The sequence below is a fragment of the Lissotriton vulgaris genome, chromosome 10, assembly GCF_964263255.1.
Source record: "Lissotriton vulgaris chromosome 10, aLisVul1.2, whole genome shotgun sequence".
Classification (NCBI taxonomy): Eukaryota; Metazoa; Chordata; class Amphibia; order Caudata; family Salamandridae; genus Lissotriton; species Lissotriton vulgaris.
The window spans coordinates 32,864,475-32,883,550 of record NC_141698.1 but is presented as its reverse complement, the minus strand read 5'-3'; the positions used below and the strand labels follow the sequence as shown (position 1 = coordinate 32,883,550).

At 45.9% G+C, this 19,076-nt stretch overlaps 1 protein-coding gene across 2 annotated transcripts in view; it reads right to left on the bottom strand.

The window, feature by feature from the left end:
• Positions 1–13,258: 13,258 nt before the first annotated feature.
• LOC147684426 (metabotropic glutamate receptor 6-like) overlaps positions 13,259–19,076 on the bottom strand; it is a 197,328-nt gene continuing 191,510 nt past the window's right edge. For both annotated transcript variants that reach the window (XM_086940357.1, XM_086940356.1), the window contains exon 10: positions 13,259–16,297. Coding sequence is in view for 1 of the 2 variants with exons in the window: in XM_086940356.1 (XP_086796482.1) it covers positions 16,242–16,297 (56 nt within the window). In the remaining variant the exon portion in view is untranslated. The remainder of the gene's footprint in view (positions 16,298–19,076) is intronic.

Genomic DNA, 19,076 nt, shown 5'->3' with positions numbered 1-19,076 from the left:
CTCCTTTCTGGTGAAGAATTGGCTTGGTAGTTTAGTCTGCCCTGTTCCCATGATGCACTGGGCCAGGGACAGACTGATTTGCATATAGCCAGGTTCTGAGCTGGGATGGGGCAGTGAGATAAATAACGGTGATGGATCAAGCCCTGATCTTTGGACTGGGTAAGAGTGGTCTGTTTAACTCAGACACTCTGTTCATCACCACCCCCTTTTCTAAATCGTTTTTGGCCACTATAGGTGTGGCAGGGTATACTCAGACATGAGTCCCTTTCTCACTGCTCCATCAGGATTCAAGCAAGCCGGGCCGAAGAAGGCTGAAATGCCAGAAACCGGTCCCCGGTAGCTTGTCTCCTTTCTGGTGAAGAATTGGCTTGCTAGTTTAGTCTGCCCTGTTCCCATGATGCACTGGGCCAGGGACAGACTGATTTGCATATAGCCAGGTTCTGAGCTGGGATGGGGCAGTGAGATAAATAACGGTGATGGATCAAGCCCTGATCTTTGGACTGGGTAAGAGTGGTCTGTTTAACTCAGACACTCTGTTCATCACCACCCCCTTTTCTAAATCGTTTTTGGCCACTATAGGTGTGGCAGGGTATACTCAGACATGAGTCCCTTTCTCACTGCTCCATCCTGATTCAAGCAAGCCGGGCCGAAGAAGGCTGAAATGCCAGAAACCGGTCCCCGGTAGCTTGTCTCCTTTCTGGTGAAGAATTGGCTTGCTAGTTTAGTCTGCCCTGTTCCCATGATGCACTGGGCCAGGGACAGACTGATTTGCATATAGCCAGGTTCTGAGCTGGGATGGGGCAGTGAGATAAATAACGGTGATGGATCAAGCCCTGATCTTTGGACTGGGTAAGAGTGGTCTGTTTAACTCAGACACTCTGTTCATCACCACCCCCTTTTCTAAATCGTTTTTGGCCACTATAGGTGTGGCAGGGTATACTCAGACATGAGTCCCTTTCTCACTGCTCCATCAGGATTCAAGCAAGCCGGGCCGAAGAAGGCTGAAATGCCAGAAACCGGTCCCCGGTAGCTTGTCTCCTTTCTGGTGAAGAATTGGCTTGGTAGTTTAGTCTGCCCTGTTCCCATGATGCACTGGGCCAGGGACAGACTGATTTGCATATAGCCAGGTTCTGAGCTGGGATGGGGCAGTGAGATAAATAACGGTGATGGATCAAGCCCTGATCTTTGGACTGGGTAAGAGTGGTCTGTTTAACTCAGACACTCTGTTCATCACCACCCCCTTTTCTAAATCGTTTTTGGCCACTATAGGTGTGGCAGGGTATACTCAGACATGAGTCCCTTTCTCACTGCTCCATCAGGATTCAAGCAAGCCGGGCCGAAGAAGGCTGAAATGCCAGAAACCGGTCCCCGGTAGCTTGTCTCCTTTCTGGTGAAGAATTGGCTTGGTAGTTTAGTCTGCCCTGTTCCCATGATGCACTGGGCCAGGGACAGACTGATTTGCATATAGCCAGGTTCTGAGCTGGGATGGGGCAGTGAGATAAATAACGGTGATGGATCAAGCCCTGATCTTTGGACTGGGTAAGAGTGGTCTGTTTAACTCAGACACTCTGTTCATCACCACCCCCTTTTCTAAATCGTTTTTGGCCACTATAGGTGTGGCAGGGTATACTCAGACATGAGTCCCTTTCTCACTGCTCCATCAGGATTCAAGCAAGCCGGGCCGAAGAAGGCTGAAATGCCAGAAACCGGTCCCCGGTAGCTTGTCTCCTTTCTGGTGAAGAATTGGCTTGCTAGTTTAGTCTGCCCTGTTCCCATGATGCACTGGGCCAGGGACAGACTGATTTGCATATAGCCAGGTTCTGAGCTGGGATGGGGCAGTGAGATAAATAACGGTGATGGATCAAGCCCTGATCTTTGGACTGGGTAAGAGTGGTCTGTTTAACTCAGACACTCTGTTCATCACCACCCCCTTTTCTAAATCGTTTTTGGCCACTATAGGTGTGGCAGGGTATACTCAGACATGAGTCCCTTTCTCACTGCTCCATCAGGATTCAAGCAAGCCGGGCCGAAGAAGGCTGAAATGCCAGAAACCGGTCCCCGGTAGCTTTTCTCCTTTCTGGTGAAGAATTGGCTTGGTAGTTTAGTCTGCCCTGTTCCCATGATGCACTGGGCCAGGGACAGACTGATTTGCATATAGCCAGGTTCTGAGCTGGGATGGGGCAGTGAGATAAATAACGGTGATGGATCAAGCCCTGATCTTTGGACTGGGTAAGAGTGGTCTGTTTAACTCAGACACTCTGTTCATCACCACCCCCTTTTCTAAATCGTTTTTGGCCACTATAGGTGTGGCAGGGTATACTCAGACATGAGTCCCTTTCTCACTGCTCCATCAGGATTCAAGCAAGCCGGGCCGAAGAAGGCTGAAATGCCAGAAACCGGTCCCCGGTAGCTTGTCTCCTTTCTGGTGAAGAATTGGCTTGGTAGTTTAGTCTGCCCTGTTCCCATGATGCACTGGGCAGGGGACAGACTGATTTGCATATAGCCAGGTTCTGAGCTGGGATGGGGCAGTGAGATAAATAACGGTGATGGATCAAGCCCTGATCTTTGGACTGGGTAAGAGTGGTCTGTTTAACTCAGACACTCTGTTCATCACCACCCCCTTTTCTAAATCGTTCCATGGAATAAGCACTCATTACAACGCATGCATTTACAATGTATGCCATTACAACGCAAGTCGTTACAACGATCCGTCGTTACATCGCATGTCATTACAACTCAAGTTGTTACAATGACATGTGTAGGGGGGGGGCTGGAGTTTGGAATAGTATAATTTACTATTCCAACTCCAGTGTGTGCAACAGTAGGGAAGGTGTTTGATTGCAAATCCAACACCTTCTGCCCCCTACAGCTGTTTACCCTTCCCTGCCCGTGCTCCTGGATGAAGGGAAGACATGTTTCCTCTCAACTGGTGCGAGCTTAAAAAAAAAAATATATATATATATATATATACACTCACACACACACACATGTATATTGCCTGTATATACTTTGCTTGATGTTTAAGTGGAAGTCAAGATCCTGCTCTCAGTATAGTAGTAGAAGGCCCAGATGTAAGCCAGAGGTGCTGCAGCATGGGAGGGCTGTGATTGTGGGTTCTCACAGGTCAGCAGATGTCCTAATTGTTTGTAAGTTTAACTTTTTAGAGCGTAGGTTGTGTCTGTAGAGCTAGAGGCACTCTTATGGTCTGACACCACGTGATGACCTTTGACTACCATCATTTTAATTGACTTTAGTGTGTTATTTTATCCTAGCCTGAATGTACGACGTCCTGCATCTGCCTTGTTAGACTTGAAGATTTCTTCTCGTAGTTTTGCATCAATTTACTAAGACTCACACTATGGAATAGAGAAGCGGTTCCCAAACCGTGTGCCATGGCTCCCTGGGGAGCCGCCAAACCTAGCCAGGAGAGCCGCGCACCAAGCACTTTAATGCATTTAATGTTGATGGGTCTGTTGGCTTTAGTTAAAATAATTAGACTTAAATACATGATGTCGATGATTTGTAAGTAACATGCCTAAAGCTGTAAACGTAGTGCTTAATTGATGGCATGTCGAGGGAGATGATCTATATATTTACCTGGATCCGCACGTTCAACACTCCCAAAGTAAGCGGAAGATGCCTGATTTATTTTGTGAGACTTGTTAATAGTTTTGTTTTTTTCCAAAGGCATTTTACACCAATGCAAGTCATCAGGAAAGTACAGTTGTCCTTTCTAATACACACACTAAGTATTATTAAGTGTTGACATTTGTACTTGAATTATAGGTACTTCCAGTGCACATTTCTTTCAGTTCACACACATTTCCAGACCAACCTGCTCTCTCCTTGAGCACACAGAAGTAAAACATCATATGCGGCATAATGCCAACATTTGGAAGCGAGAAAGAGGGACGTTTAAAAAATAAATAAATAAATCTTCGGATTTTACTTAATTTACATTGATTTGGAGGCAATTTTAGGGAGGAGACAGCAAAAATAAAGCTGTATGTGGTTTACAAAATCTTGAGTCATCCTGCTGAGACAGGTGTGTTGGCACGTATGACATGGGTAGAAACGGAAGTGCATGCAAATATTCTTCAATCTCAGAAACACTTTGGCAATGGGGCTTACATGCATAGGGGTGCTATCTAGCACTGTAAGTGGGATAAAAAAGTTTGAGTGGGTACTCGAAAAAAGGCATGGGCAAAGAAGTGTAACTAGGAATATTTCATTAGAGGCGCCGCCTTAGAAATACAAAACACCATGGGCCTCATTTATGAAAAGTGACGCACCGCTGCGTGAAAACAGCGATGCGTCACTTTTCACTGCGCCCTCCTTGCGACACCAATGATGCGTCATATTTACAGTATGACGCATCATGGCGCAAGGAATTACAGATACGTCCGTATTTCTGACGTATCCGTATGGCGCAAAAGTGAAGCATTGCTGGAGTGTGTCACAAAAGTGATGCAACTCCAGCAATGTGTCCTTTCACATGGGGCAAGCCCCATGTGAAAGGGCCGGGGTCAGTCTTACGCCTGCTGTGAGGCAGGCATAAGAAATTGACGCATTTGAGTCCTAGAAATGGCGCAGTGAAATCTTATAGATTGCACTGCGTCACTTCTATGACCCTTCCTTGCATCAATACACCCCCCTTGCATACATTATACCTGGCGCAGGTATAATGTGGTGCAGGGGTTTACAAAGTGACGCATCTACCTAGATGCGTCACTTTGTAAATATGGTGTAACAAGGTGCATTTTTTACGCCTCTGGTGCGTCACAAAAAGTGACGCACCAGAGGCGTAAAAGTGGCGCACAGCCTCATAAATTAGTCCCTCTGTGTATATGATTATAAAACCTTCATCAGCTTAATCAGAATTATTTTCAGGCAGAAAAATGCAAGTACTCCTGAGGCCGGGCTTACATCTCCCCCACCCTCCCAAACAAAATAACAGTGGGGAGCTACGGGCAATGGCCAATGTGTCATGGGAGCCGTGGGTGGATAAAGTTTGGGAACCACTGGAATAGAGTAATATTTTACAGTGCACCATGATGCAAGGGTGCCTGTGTTGTAAGCAGAATTGTATTGTGGCAAAATAAAGGTCAGAAACAAGCACAAAAAGGCAAAATGAAGGTCAGAAATGAGCAGAAAGAGACAGAATAAAGATCAGCAACGAGCAGAAAGCAGCAAAATAAATATCAGAAATGAGCCTGTGGTTCCTACTTGTACCTCACACCCTGGTGGGCCCAGGCATGTGGTTCCTTACTGGTGTTTGACACTGCCTGACAGGCTCAGTGCTTTGCGTCCCGTAAGGTTGCTGGTCTCTTGACCCACTGTGCCAGTGGACCACCTTTCCTGGCTAACAGCCTGCTAGTTCTCGGGGCTGCCAGGCTGGTATCCCTCTGTATCTCTCTTTTCGACCAAGGACCGGTCCTTCTCATACCCCCTCAGCTAACCCCACAGCCACCTACAGGAAGCGCAGGCCTCTGCTACAAGCACCATCACCAGCTCCTCGCTTCCAGGAGGGCACATGATGTCTCTAAGTTACACCCAGGCCCTGTGAGGTGCCAGCATCAGCACAGGTTCTGGTGTGAACCTGGGCTTCTATGGAAATTCACAAGGGCATATTATCAAGCCCATTATCACCGCTTTAGCGGCAATTTCCTGCCAATAAAAGCAGTGATAATGTATCGCCTTTTTTTGATAATAAGTTCTTTAGTAACTTTGACGCCATTTGATGAATTTGCATGAAACTTTACAAACAAAAAGGTTCACCCATGAGTCTTAATTGGCTGGCCTCAACATGAACAACATGTTGTGGCGACCATTCTAGGACTCTGGGCGTGGTCTCTTTGTCCTGAAAATGAATAAAAAACAATTAAGGGGCAGTCTGAGCAAGTCCTGACCCCCATGGGCATGTGGTGGGGTCTCAAAGGGGAGCCACCTTGATTGGCATGGTTTGGCTGCCATTTCACGGTCCTGGGACATGGTTCTCATTTAAATACATTGCAGAGAATGCCAGGTTTTGAGGGTCACAAAAAGGGGAACATATAAAGGATAATATAAGGTTGTAGCCTTCATATAAATCATTTGTTGGTGATGTTGTACTCATTTTATAAATTCTGGGGAGTTCTCAGGTGATTTTACCTGGCAGAAAATGCTGACCCTCTGCTTTGATTTGATGAACCATGTTTGAGAGAAAACTTTTTCTCCAATAATTTTCTCATAGAAGCGATGGAAGCTGCTCCAGGAGCTAAAATGAGAGCCCATTACTATAAGTTCACACTATGTGAAAATGAAGTCTGATGTTCTGAGTAGGACAGCAGCTGCAGCCTGTCAGTTCATTCCTCAGTGTTCTACTGTAGCTTCACCCCCTCCTTCTAATGAACTATAGCGCTAACATTCTGTGTTTCTGACAAAAGTGTGGCATGCTATAACAGCGCCTTGATGGAATCAAAGATGTAAAACTGATAGCATTTACTTAAGAAATTAACAACATGAGTGGGTTCATTTTGTGATGGAAATGATGCTTAGTGCTCTAGAAAGCTAAAATGAGGACACAATTTCTAAGATATTTCAAATATCTTCTTCATTCTTTTCAGTAAAATGTTCCGGCACGCAGAGTCAAACATGCACTTCCAACACCAGCAGCTGAGTGTTGGATAACTCCTTGGTAACCAGCTTCAGCATCACCACAGAGTTCTAATGAACAACTAGAGTGCTAACATTTTGTCTTCAATAAAAAAGTGTGGCATTCCTGAACGACATTTTGTTTGAATAGGACCAGTGAGTTTAAAGTACTTTCCAAGGAGCAGGCTGAAGTAAATAAACACTGCAGTGAAAATGGAGGTGTGAAACCAATCAGTTAAAATGTGAGAGGGGTATGGGTTGTTAATAATTTGAGGCATAATGTATTTTTAAAGGGGATAAAAATAATTAAATATAGAGATATCTGCATAATTAAAGCATCTCCTTTCCATATCTATTTACTAAGTCTACCCATTTTGGAACACAAATAAAAATATATATAAAAAGAAAGGTTAAAGTGACGTTATAGTTATGTGAGCTGCTAAAACCTTACCTTATGTAATAATAAAATAGAAATTCAGTGGAAAAAAACAACAGTTATGGTCGGTGGCGGCTCCTCCTCAATGGCAGAGGAGCGTTGCCCACGGGCTCAGAGCCAGCAGCTGAGAAAAAAAATATTTTATGATTGTTTATTTTCTAGCTGCTGGCTGAGCTGAGTATGCGCAGGGAGGGAAGGAGGAGTGGAGTGGAGTGCACTTATAAGTGCGCATGTCAGTTTGGCCAGACTTCTTAGAGCATCAAAACAGACGTGTACAGTTAGGATTCTTCAATCCAGCTGTATTGAACAGCCGGGTGGAGAAACAGCACTGAGTCCCTTTGCCTGGGCGAGCGTTAACCCAGCCTGCTCCGGCCAATCCCCACCTTGCTCTCATACAGCATGTGAGCAGCGCGATAATTGGATTGGGAGTCTCTGATGGTGTCCCAGGGGCTGACAGGAGCAGGAAGCAGAGGAGCACTGAGGCACAAGGCGGCCGGCAGCTTCGGGTAAGTTTTTAATTTATTTTTAATTCCCCCCCCCCCCCCCCGCCCCCTCCTCCGCTGCTGCTCACCACTTTTTATTGCCAGCAGCGGCAACTGGTTAAAGTGACGTTATAGTCAGGTATTCCAATGAGACATGAGCTAACTTAAAAATACCTGAAATATGCCAGTTATAGTTCAGTGAACTAACTATAATTTGCGCCCCCATCATGCATTGCATCACTCATGACATTACTGTATGGCCGTTGCCAGGATTTGCATTCAGTAAGGAGATTGGCCTATAATGTCTGCAGTTTTGCCTGTTTAGGCCTCACTGTGACTCTTGCCTCTGAGTAACCCTGCCCTGGGCAATGAAGGAGTTGAGTGGCCTGGCTGTTATATTCACAAAGGAGGCCGGGTCACTTTGTAGTAAATCTCTCCGGTACTGGTGCTTTAGAAGGCTTAGGACCCTAATTCGCCTCTATCCCTTCTTTCTTCATAACTGGCTGATAAAGGATCTCTGCTTGATTTGGGACAATTTATCTAATTTGTCTCACTTGACACATTCATGTATTATATCGGTGCTGTGTAAGCGTTGAGAGAACCAGAGCACCCTCTCTACCTTCTGCTTTCCCCTTTAGAAGACAATTAGCCCTTCCAGCCCCCACACCCCCAAAAGAAAAGATTTCATTGCCATTTTATTTTTCTGACTTGCGCACTCACTGGGGTGGTGTCCTCTGCAGCCGATTGGATATGAGCAGTGGCCGGCTGGATGCTCCAAAGTGCGCATGTCACTTTGGCCAGCTGTCTAGCGCTGGCCAAAGTGACACGTGCATCTGAAGCTCTCCACCCAGCTGCCTTAGACAACTGGGTGGAGACAGAGCACAGGCCTACAGGGCCTGAAGGAGCGTCCAGCCAGCCTGCCCCATCCAATCCTGGCTCTGCACTGACAGCATGAGAGCAACGCCAGGATTGGTTAAGGGACTTGGCTGGGCCCATGCTGTAGTGCAGTAGATCAGAAACAGCGAGGACGTGCCAGCCAGGTAAGTGATTTGTTTTCTTTTTTCTGTACCTCCTGCCCTCAACTTCTATCCCTCCCCCTCTCCACTCGGTGGTTTGCATACCCCTCCCCCCAGTCACTAGAGCTGGCAGCTGCCACTGGACCAGGGACCAATATATGAAAAGCTCCTCCCACCAGCACCTCAGAACATAACTTTACTGGAAGAAGAAAAGAAGAGGAATAATGGGGTAAGACTGAGGCCCAGAGTTCCACATCACCGCTGCATCCCTGCACCGGAAGGTCCCTCGAGGAGCATACCTGTGGAGCAGAAGTTGGGTGCAGGGCTTGTTCACCTCTGTCAGGACCACTCACCTGATGAAACTGGTTTTCTGTGAAAGCAATGTTGATCCACCCTGCCCCCAACCTGGTTGTGTCTGCCAGGCCAGCAGAGGCAGCTTGCATTCGAGACCATGCAGAGAAAGGGGTCTGGGATTGTTGATTCGTTGATGTGTTTCTGCTCAATCCTTTATTTTTAAACTCCCTCCTCCCTCCTCTGGATCTCCTTGAAAGGAGTTGGATGCACTGCTCAGATGCTTTGCAACCAAACCCAGGAGCACCCAATGGTCTGTCATTCATAGACCTCTGTATGCAGTGGGGCCTGGCCACAGGACCTGCACCCCAGCACCCACGCGGACAACCCGCACCGCACATGACCTTGCATTTTGCACAGTGAGGGTTGGCTGCAGGGCCAGTTGTGTGTGTTTTTTTCACAATTTTGCTTTTAGGCCTGTGGGCCCTGAGCTGGACAGACTGTCTCTGGAGTCCTCAGGCGGGCCTAGGTGGATTGGCAAGCTCGGCCAGTGGCCCGAAGAGCCCGTGAGGAAAGAGGCTGATTTTTTTAAAGTTGGGGCCTCATTGGTCCTATTGAGAGCACACCACATGGGCCGGGAGATCAGATCAGATCGATCTATCTATCTATCTATCTATCTATCTATCTATCTATCTATCTATCTATCTATCTATCTATCTATCTATCTATCTATCCTCTTTGCTCAACCCTCCTTAGATCTCGTACACTCTCACTCCTTCGCCGTTCTCCTTTCTCACACGTTCTTGTTCTTCACTTTCTTTCATTTCCCTCTGCCCTGCCCTTGATTAGTGCCCTCATCTACTCCTTCTCTCTATCTACCTGCTACTTTCTATCTCTTTGTACATGTTTACTCTCACTCTTCCACTCATTTTCTCTTTCCATCTCTATCTTTCTTTCACTGTCTCCCAACTTATTTATTTGATTTATAAAGAGTTCTCTCCTCCCCAATATATCGCCTCTTACGTTCTGTATTTTTCTGTTAATATAGACCCTCCTTAGAATTTCTCTTCTCTGCATTCATCGCCTTTTCCTTTCTTTCTGTCTCCACCATTTGCTTGGCTTTTTTCTCTCCTTCTCTACGTAAGCAGTCAGTTCTTCGACAGTCTTGGACAGGGTGGAATGGGTGGGTTTGCAAGGGATAGAAGGTTGGAAGTAAATAAAGCTTCAGCTCTTCATAACTTTTCCAAACTCTTTAGATAACAGGTGCTGCTATTAACCAATGCAATGACACTCAGCTTATCGACTTCAGAAAGATGAATGGCTGAAATGGTCATGCTGGGAATGGAAATTGTAAAATGGAGTCGCAACAGACGTCAGCAGTAAGTGTTTAACTCACACAGTCATTTTGTGGCCCGTGACCCTCCCATTTATTAAAAATAAAACTTATAATAACATTACGAATGTAAATAGAGCACACCACGAGCAGAACAGTCTCTTGAAAAATCTCTGCTTTGACTTCCAAAATCAGCGACCATCGTTTTACATCTACTTGAAGACAAAGTCCAAGCGTGGGAAGCCCCTGTAATCTTCTGGACTCGCGAGATGTGGGACCCTTCATCAACAGCAGATCATCTCAGTGGACACACACTATAATAACTGTTCTGTTGTAAAGCGCTCTGGGCCATGTCGGCGCTATATAAAATCACAAAAATAAATAAAACTAGGCGCAGGCCCTTCCAAGGAGACCTCGGCCTGCTGGTCCTTCTCTGCCCCAACATCTGGGCACATCTGCTGTGGGCACCCCAAGGCAGGTGGAGGTCAAGTTCATGGATCACTCGTCAGGGGTAGTAAGCGCTATATAAATGCAATTACAATGTTTGAGTCCCAGATATGCGTCTCCAGAAGTGAAGGGCTTGTTCCACAGGCCACGCGCCGTGCCCTGACCCAGCGAGGGGGAGGGGCCGCGTCTATGTCGGCTGAGAACTGCACAGTAGACGCTTTCTGAGTGACGTTGGTGCCAATTAAGTTGCATTAGCTGGTGGTGTGGAGTCTCTGGCGCCGCCATCTTTGCTTCCCGTCCGCTTCAATTAAACTCTTAGGGTGCTGGCGGGGACAGGGATCGCTGAGCGGGAGCCCAGCTGGTGTCTTGTAGATTGAGGGTCTGTGCACATTGCTCTAGCTAAGAAAGCTTTAGCGCTGACTGTGACACTTTCACGGGCACAGTTGTCTTAAATGGAGCCTGGCGCACGCGTGCGGCTCTGACACCAGCTCCGGTCTGGAGCATGACTCAGGGCCAGATTTAGATCTCGGCGGACGGGTTACTCTGTCACGTGACGGCTATCCCGTTCTACAGCGTTACAAGTGCGTTATATCCAAAGGCGCTGGCAATACGACAGGCGGGATATCCGTCACATTTGAAATGAAGTCAGGCCCTCAGTCACTGAACTGGAGATAATGAGGTTCTTAACGTAATCTTTTGTTACAGAGATCTGTGTAGCGCTGTACGCCATTCACAGGGCCTCGCAGCGCTTTCAAGGTCCAAAGATCTTCACGCTCTGGGCTTTAGGATTCCTTCTGACCAGTGTCTCATTTTTCGTTGACTGAATTGGGTAATCGTTGGTGTGGACAGTGCACTGCTTACTTGTGTGTGTTTGCTTCTACGTGTGTGATTGTGGGTTTGTGATGCTTGGTAAGTGTAGCTGAAGGTCTCTCCTATGTCACATAGATGCTGCCTGGAAGGACCTGTTGGTGCATTGCAGCCGCGGCCCAAGCAGGAAGAGCGACGGGGGGGGGGGGGGGGGGGGGGGGGGGGGATTTCGACAGATGACAATGAGGGAAATTTAATTAATTTTTTTATTTTCCTTTGTGGTCGTTTGTCAAATCTCCCTCAACCAGGCCCCACTGCACTTACCTGCACGGGCCACAGCTGGTGCATTGCCCACCTTCAAACATATTTTGGGGGTAATTGAGAGTTTTGTGTCCTGTTAGGGTCCATGCGACATCCCTTTATCCGGACAGTTGGGTCCTGATGAGTATTGCTATTGTGTCGAATGTGCTGTTGTTGCGCGGTGTGCTGCTTGTTGATAGTGGGTTGTAGTACCAAAATAGTGCTGGCAAAATTTCATCTGACATAAATATTATGCCCTAAATATCATCAACAAAAATATTGCCCCATTGGAGTTAATGGGATGATGTTGTAAACAATTCGACATTCTAACGTGCAGGCGTTGCGTGGGTGGTACGTGAGCTCGGTAAGTTCTACGTGTATAGTGCCATTGAGCTGTTTTGGATGCACGTGCCGTTGTTGGCTAATGTGCTCTGTTGGACATTCGCTATTGTACCACAGGGGAAGGTTGTGTTCAAAGCCGCCTTCAACATTAATCGCAACTTCGTACCACCGCACTCAAGTGTGTAGTCCCATCCAGTGTGCTCTGGCATTTGTGTTGGCAATTATCTTGCTGTTAGATCATTGACGCCCCAGTTTAAGGAATATCTGAGCTGTGTTGCAGGGATGTGCAGAGCATTGCCTAATGTGTTGTGCAGGATGTTTGTGTTGTTGCTTGGAGGAGAATGTTGTTATGAGCACAGTGATATCCATTCATGTGGTTTAACTGAATAATGTTCAGTGCTTGATAGCTGTTTACCTAACCCTTGTTGTTGGGTGTGCAGCTACTCATCACAGAGTTCTCCCTCTCATCTCCTGGATGTAGGGATGCCCAGGAGATGTAGCGAGCAGCATAGAGCCATCTACATAGCTCCAATGTACACAGAGGGCTTGCAGGGAGCTGTGTGTTTACACCCAAAGAACACAATCACAGAAGACACAGTCCTACAGATGGTAATGTGTAAGTCAGTCCTCTGACCCTCATATTCCCTTGTATAGTTACGTCATTGTGTAAGACTTAGATCATGAGATTCCTGGCATGTCCCGCTCCGTCACTATGTATCACTGGAGAGGTGCTGTTCTGTCTGCTGCTCTATGCACTGTCCCTGGATTTCCCTGTGTGCTGCTAAGTCACAGTATAACAATACACCTGTGGTGTTCCCTGTACACCAAGTCAAAGTGAAACACTTAAGCTATAGAATTCCCTACGTGGCCTGCTATGTCCTGTGTAACACTGAGCCTGCTGGATTTCAGCACACTGCTGAACACTGAGACAGTGGCATTCCTTATGTGTGCAGCAGTCACTGCTGAGTATTGAGATAATGAGATTCCATGTGTTGCTGCTTAGTCCCTGTGAAACGCTGAGACCCTGAAGGGATGTACGTTGTTACAACGCATGCTTTTAGCACGCATGCTGTAACAACGCGGTTTTTATAACGCATTCTTTTACAACGCATAATACAAAGGGGTGTTGGATAGTGAATATTTTAATTTACTATTCCAACACCAGTCCCCGTTGACACTAGGGAAGGTGTTGGATAGTAAATTAAAGTATTCCCTCTTGCCTATTGCTGTATGGAAGTATTTTGATGATTTGCTCACCTGGCCCTGGACTCTATCCTCCTGTTCATAAGGATAGATGCAGCCAATTTGAAATCCAATATCCTTGGGGACAGGTTGAAGTCACACTCGCCCTTTTTTAATAATTTTTGAAATTCTTCTTCCACCAACTGAATTAAAGAAGGTTGGATTGCTCTTTTAAACAGAATTGTTTGTGACGCTCACTGGAATTCTAAGTCCTGATGATGACCATGTAACTCTACAGTGGTAGAAACGCAGTCAACGCTTCTGTGGCCAAAAACAGAGGACACATTAATTTTGTACATGTTGTTCCTTTACTGTAATGTGTATTTTTTCGTTTGCCACCTGTCTGGTTTGTGATATGTATTGTTTGTATACCAGCATTTTTGTCTTGAGCGCTATTGGCTTAATTGTTTTATAATATGTAATACATTTGTGATACTTTCTTAGAAATGTTTTTTTTGCATATGGGTTCGATCTTTCTTTTGCTTTTCTTTTGTGATATTGTTATGTAATTGTTTTGCTTGTGATTTGGATTTATTTGTAGTTAGTGTATCTTTACGCAAGTTGCTTCTTGAACCGTTGTTAGGACTATATACTGACTGCCCCTGGTTCAGGTGTGTTGGGCTGCCCCTGTGGTTGGTAGTGAATCCCTGTGTAACACCAAGGCCAGGGCACCCCTGTGTGCTGCTACGTCACAGACTACTGCTGAGATTCTGTTATTTCCTTGGTATCCCTTAGTCATTATGTAACACTGATATCTTGTGGTTGCCTGTGGTCTGCTGGGCTCTGTTTAACTCAAAGACCCTGGGGATTTGTAGCTGCTGTGGTTGCATTCCACTGAAAGTTAGAGGTTCCCTAAAAGCTGCTGTATTACTGTTGAACACTGAAACCACCATATCCCAGTGTGTTACTAAGTGACAATCCAACATTGAGACAATTGTATAGTAAAATAGGTAAAATAATGCTGAGAACATGATATCCCTGTGTGCCGCTAAGTCCTTGGATAACACCAGAAACCTGGTAGACATGTGTGCTGCTAGGTCACGGTGTAACACCAAGACTATGGTATCTCTGTGAGCTGCTAGTTCTCCTTGTAACACTGAGACCATGGTATCCCTGTGTGCTGCTAGGTCTCTGTGTAACACCAAGACTATGACATGCCTGTGTGCTGCTAGGTCTCTGTGTAACACCAAGACTATGACATGCCTGTGTGCTGCTAGGTCTCTGTGTAACACCAAGACTATGACATGCCTGTGTGCTGCTAGGTCTCTGTGTAACACCAAGACTATGGTATCCTTGTGTGCTGCTAGGTGACTGTGTATAACTGAGGCCATTGAACCCATGTGTGCTGCTAGGTCTCTGTGGAACAGCAAGCCTATGGTATCCCTGGGAGCTGCTAGTTGTCCTTGTAACACTGAGGCCAGGGTATCCCTGTGTGCTGCTAGGTCTCTGTGTAACAGCAAGACTATGACATGCCTGTGTGCTGCTAGGTGACTGTGTAACACCAAGACTATGGTATCCTTGTGTGCTGCTAGGTGACTGTGTATAACTGAGGCCATTGAACCCATGTGTGCTGCTAGGTCTCTGTGGAACAGCAAGCCTATGGTATCCCTGGGAGCTGCTAGTTGTCCTTGTAACACTGAGGCCAGGGTATCCCTGTGTGCTGCTAGGTCTCTGTGTAACAGCAAGATTATGGCATGCCTGTGTGCTGCTAGGTGACTGTGTAACACCAAGACTATGGTATCCCTGGGAGCTGCTAGTTGTCCTTGTAACACTGAGGCCAGGGTATCCCTGTGTGCTGCTAGGTGACTGTGTAACACTGAGGCCATATAATCCATGCATGCTACAACATCCCTGTCTAACACTGACACCACCATATCACTGTGTGCTTCTAAGTCACTGTGCACCAGTGAGACCATGCTATCCCTGGGTACTGCTATGTCACTGTGTAAGACTTAGACCACCCTATACTTATGTGCTTAAGTCACTGTGTGCCGGTGAGACCATAGCATCCTTTGCCTGCCTTCTGCTGGGTCACTGTTTAACCACGTTATCCTCTGCCAGGTCACTGCAGCACAGACACCTAGCTTCACTTGTGTGCTCCTAAGTCACTATCTCACACTGAAGCTCTGGGGTTTCCTGTCTATGCTGTCACAGCATGGGGTGAGACTGTGATCCTGGTGCACCCTCAGGCCCCAATTCTAAGGAACAAAACTCTGGGTCCTTGCCAGGTCTTTGTTGCAAACCCAAACCAAGGACAGTGCCCACCCCAAAACCAAGTCTCAGCGGCCTTCCCCGTGTGCCGCAATGTGACATCATATCACCACAACCCTGTTGTTGGATGATGTCAGGGTGTATGGCTGTATGAGCTGTTATTGTCCAGCAGCCAACGAGAAGGTAGAGGTTTGTGTCTCCTGAAGCCATGAGACACGTGTGGTTCTCCAACCGGTGGCTCCCAGGCGCTGGCACTGCCCATTTCATGGTTTCAGTCTGCTATGGCTGTTTGCAGGTTTCAGACCCTCCTCCATTCCTACATCTCATAGGCTTTCCATGGCCATGTACTTCTCTTGGTGGTCCAGCTCGTCATTAGTAGGACAACCAAAAGCCCCAAACATCTCAAACGGGCAAGCGCCAGCTCGGAGCCGTGTCTGTCGAAGAAACTGCATCTCACAGTGAAAGGAAGTGGAGGGTAAAGTTGGTCACGCCTTAGCCCTCTATACATTTATATCAGATATCAAGGTCATAACTCAGAAAATTGATAAATATTTGTCCTTTTCTGTTCATAAAACACATGCAGTTGTCCATTGTCTTAGCCAGTCCTTTCCACTCTTGCAGTCCTCAAAGTGGCTCTGTCCTGGGCTCAGACATCTGCATATGCGGTATCAGTGGCGGTAGTCCTCACCAGTTGCTGTGGGTCACGTCATTGGGATCTCCAGCTCTGTGTACTTGATGTACGCCATCTTGGGAGGACCTGTGGGGTAGAGAAAATAAAGTGAGTCTGGGGGAAGAGAAGGAGAGAGGTAAGGGTGGTTCATGCTGCCACTTGAAGGTTGGAAGTCAGAGAACCTTATGCAGAAGTACTGCCGGACATAAATCTCACACCCTTAATATTATTTTGGAAAAGATCGCCTCATTGGGTGCAAATTTTCTAATATTAACTTCAATGGGGTATTATTTTTGTAAACAATATTTTGGACACATTATTTATGTGTAGATAACATTCTGACCATGATATTTTAATACCAAATTCCTTTGGGTTTGGGTCCTGTCCTTGATGTGGGAGGACCATCTTGGGCAGCATCCATTGTGCCCTGCCCAAGCTCTGGCCCTGATGATATTGTTACAGCTCCTAAGATTGTGAAGCCTACTAGAACCAGAAGATGTGCATGTCAGACGATGGCTCTGAGAATTGTGTAAGATTCTTAGGTGTTCCCAAGCTGTCTTTGATATAAATCTCCCTGATGCCTGTGGTCCCTAAATGTTTTTTTTTGTGTGTTTTTTTTTTTATAAATGTGTTTATTTCGTCTGGTCAACATAACAAATTATACTCATTATCCAGTTTTTTTTTTGAACAAGGAATACTTCATGACAAATGCAACTTCCTGTGGTCCCTAAATGTACAACCTTTGTGGCAGATCCGCCCACTGACCCAAAACTTCATGATACAGAGGCTCTAACTCATGTCACTGTTCAGATGGGACTGGTTTTTATGCATCAGCACTCAAAATGATGATGATGAAAGCAATGACTACCACACATAATAGAGCAGGCTACAAAATGAAAAGATTGTGGAGCTTACAGATACCTACACTTGATAATCGATGATTTATTCCTCACTGACCAGATGCCTTTTGTGCTGCAAAGAATACTGGATGTACCGGAGAGGTATACCGGAACCAAACGAATTCTCTGACTAGGAATAGTACATAGACCAAGGTTTTGATGTTTGGTCAAACAGACGTTGTCATTCTTGGTCGACAGATGGGGTAAAACTACAAACAGTAGCAGCATCTTAACACCAACTTTGAGAGGAATTAAATTGGAAAGCTCATATAAGCAGCCGCGGCCCGTGCCAGTAGGAGGCCGTGGGGCCGAGTGGGGGGGAATTTCGACAGACGATGAAGAGGGAAAATTAATTATGTATTTAATTTTCCCTCAACGTCTTCTGTCGAAATATCTCCCCCCCCTCTACTCGGCCCCACCGCTCTTACCTGCATGGGCCACGGTTTAATATATGTGATCCGATTACTCGTACAATAAGAATTTGCTTGTAGGGAGGTCTCAAGTAAACAATCGTCTTGTTGGGTCCTCCATCTTACCAATGTTGAGAGTCTACAAGGGTCTCTGCAAGTTATTTTACAATAATTCTGCTGCTCCTCAATGTTGGGTAAGAATCCAATTGAACATTTTATTGAAATTCAAAAGAGCTGACACAGCCTTGCAAACTAAGGAGAAACCAAGACTATGGATATTTTAGTTTGGAAAGGAATTTGTGGTGTTACGGTTCTTCTTAAGCAAGCATTTGATAACTGACCCCAGGAGCTAGAAGCGCTCAACTCTGTGAGGCACTGATGCTAGGAACCAATCAAAACCGTAAAGGAGGATACACCCTAAAAAGTTCTTGCAGAGTTATAAAGACAATCTAAAGCCAACTTAAGTGCAGATCTAAAAGAGTCCTTCGGCTCGCTCACTCTGACTGCAACCCTATTTGGTTGATGATTTGAACCATTTCGGCCACAATGAGTGTATGATGCTAATATTTCATCAGATTAACCAAGAAAGTCATGTAGGGCTAGGCGACAGTAGGTCCAGTGACATTAAATGTAGGTTCAGTTCCTTGGATAAAGAGTCTTTAATACACCTCATTACAGTATACGAGCCCCAAACATATGTTATTTGTACTCGTGGTTTAAAGAATTTAAAATTCGACTTGTTTTGATGGCCTGAAGTTCTGCCTGGAGGGTTCCTCTGTTAGGGTTGGGTGAGCAACCTGAGTATCCACCCCAGAATATCGATGGGACACAATAAAGAGGACAAAATATTGAAAACAATATATATCTATAGTTAATTGAGTCTAGATTTTCTATACCTTATGCCAGTGGTTCCCAAACGTTTGACTCCTGAGGACCCCCATTGAGTCACCACTGGAAGCCGGGGACCCCCAAGAAAATTGTATGAGCTAAATTTCAAATATTAAAACAGTCATTCAAAAAAAAATACACACGTGTGCACACAAAACAAATACTCAAAGTTCTAAGGATTTTGGGGCCAGATGTACGACCATTTCATTTAGCACCTCGCAATTGGCGACACATTGCGAGTGGCAAATTACGAGTAGCTAAATGAAATGTACAACAGTGTGTTTAACACTGTTTGGGATTCCCAATGGGGTCTCAAATTGCGAGGTTCATTAATATTAATGAGCCTCTCACAATTTGCGAGCCCATTGGGAATGCCAGCCCTGCCAGGTATTGTGGCCTGCTGGGCTCTGCAGGCCACTATGTCTGGGACTGCTTTTAAATAAAGCAGTTTTAAAAAAATGCAGCCCGTTTATAAAGTATTTAAAAAAGAAAATGAAACGTTTTCGTTTCATTTTCTAAGGGCAGGCAGAGGTCCCTGGGCCACTGCCTGGCCTTAAAAAATTATTTTGCATGCATTTACAAAGGGGAAGGGGTCCCCTGGGCACCCCTTCCCATTTGCGAATGCAGTACCACCTACTTGAAGTAGGTGGTAATTGCGAGTGTTTTGCG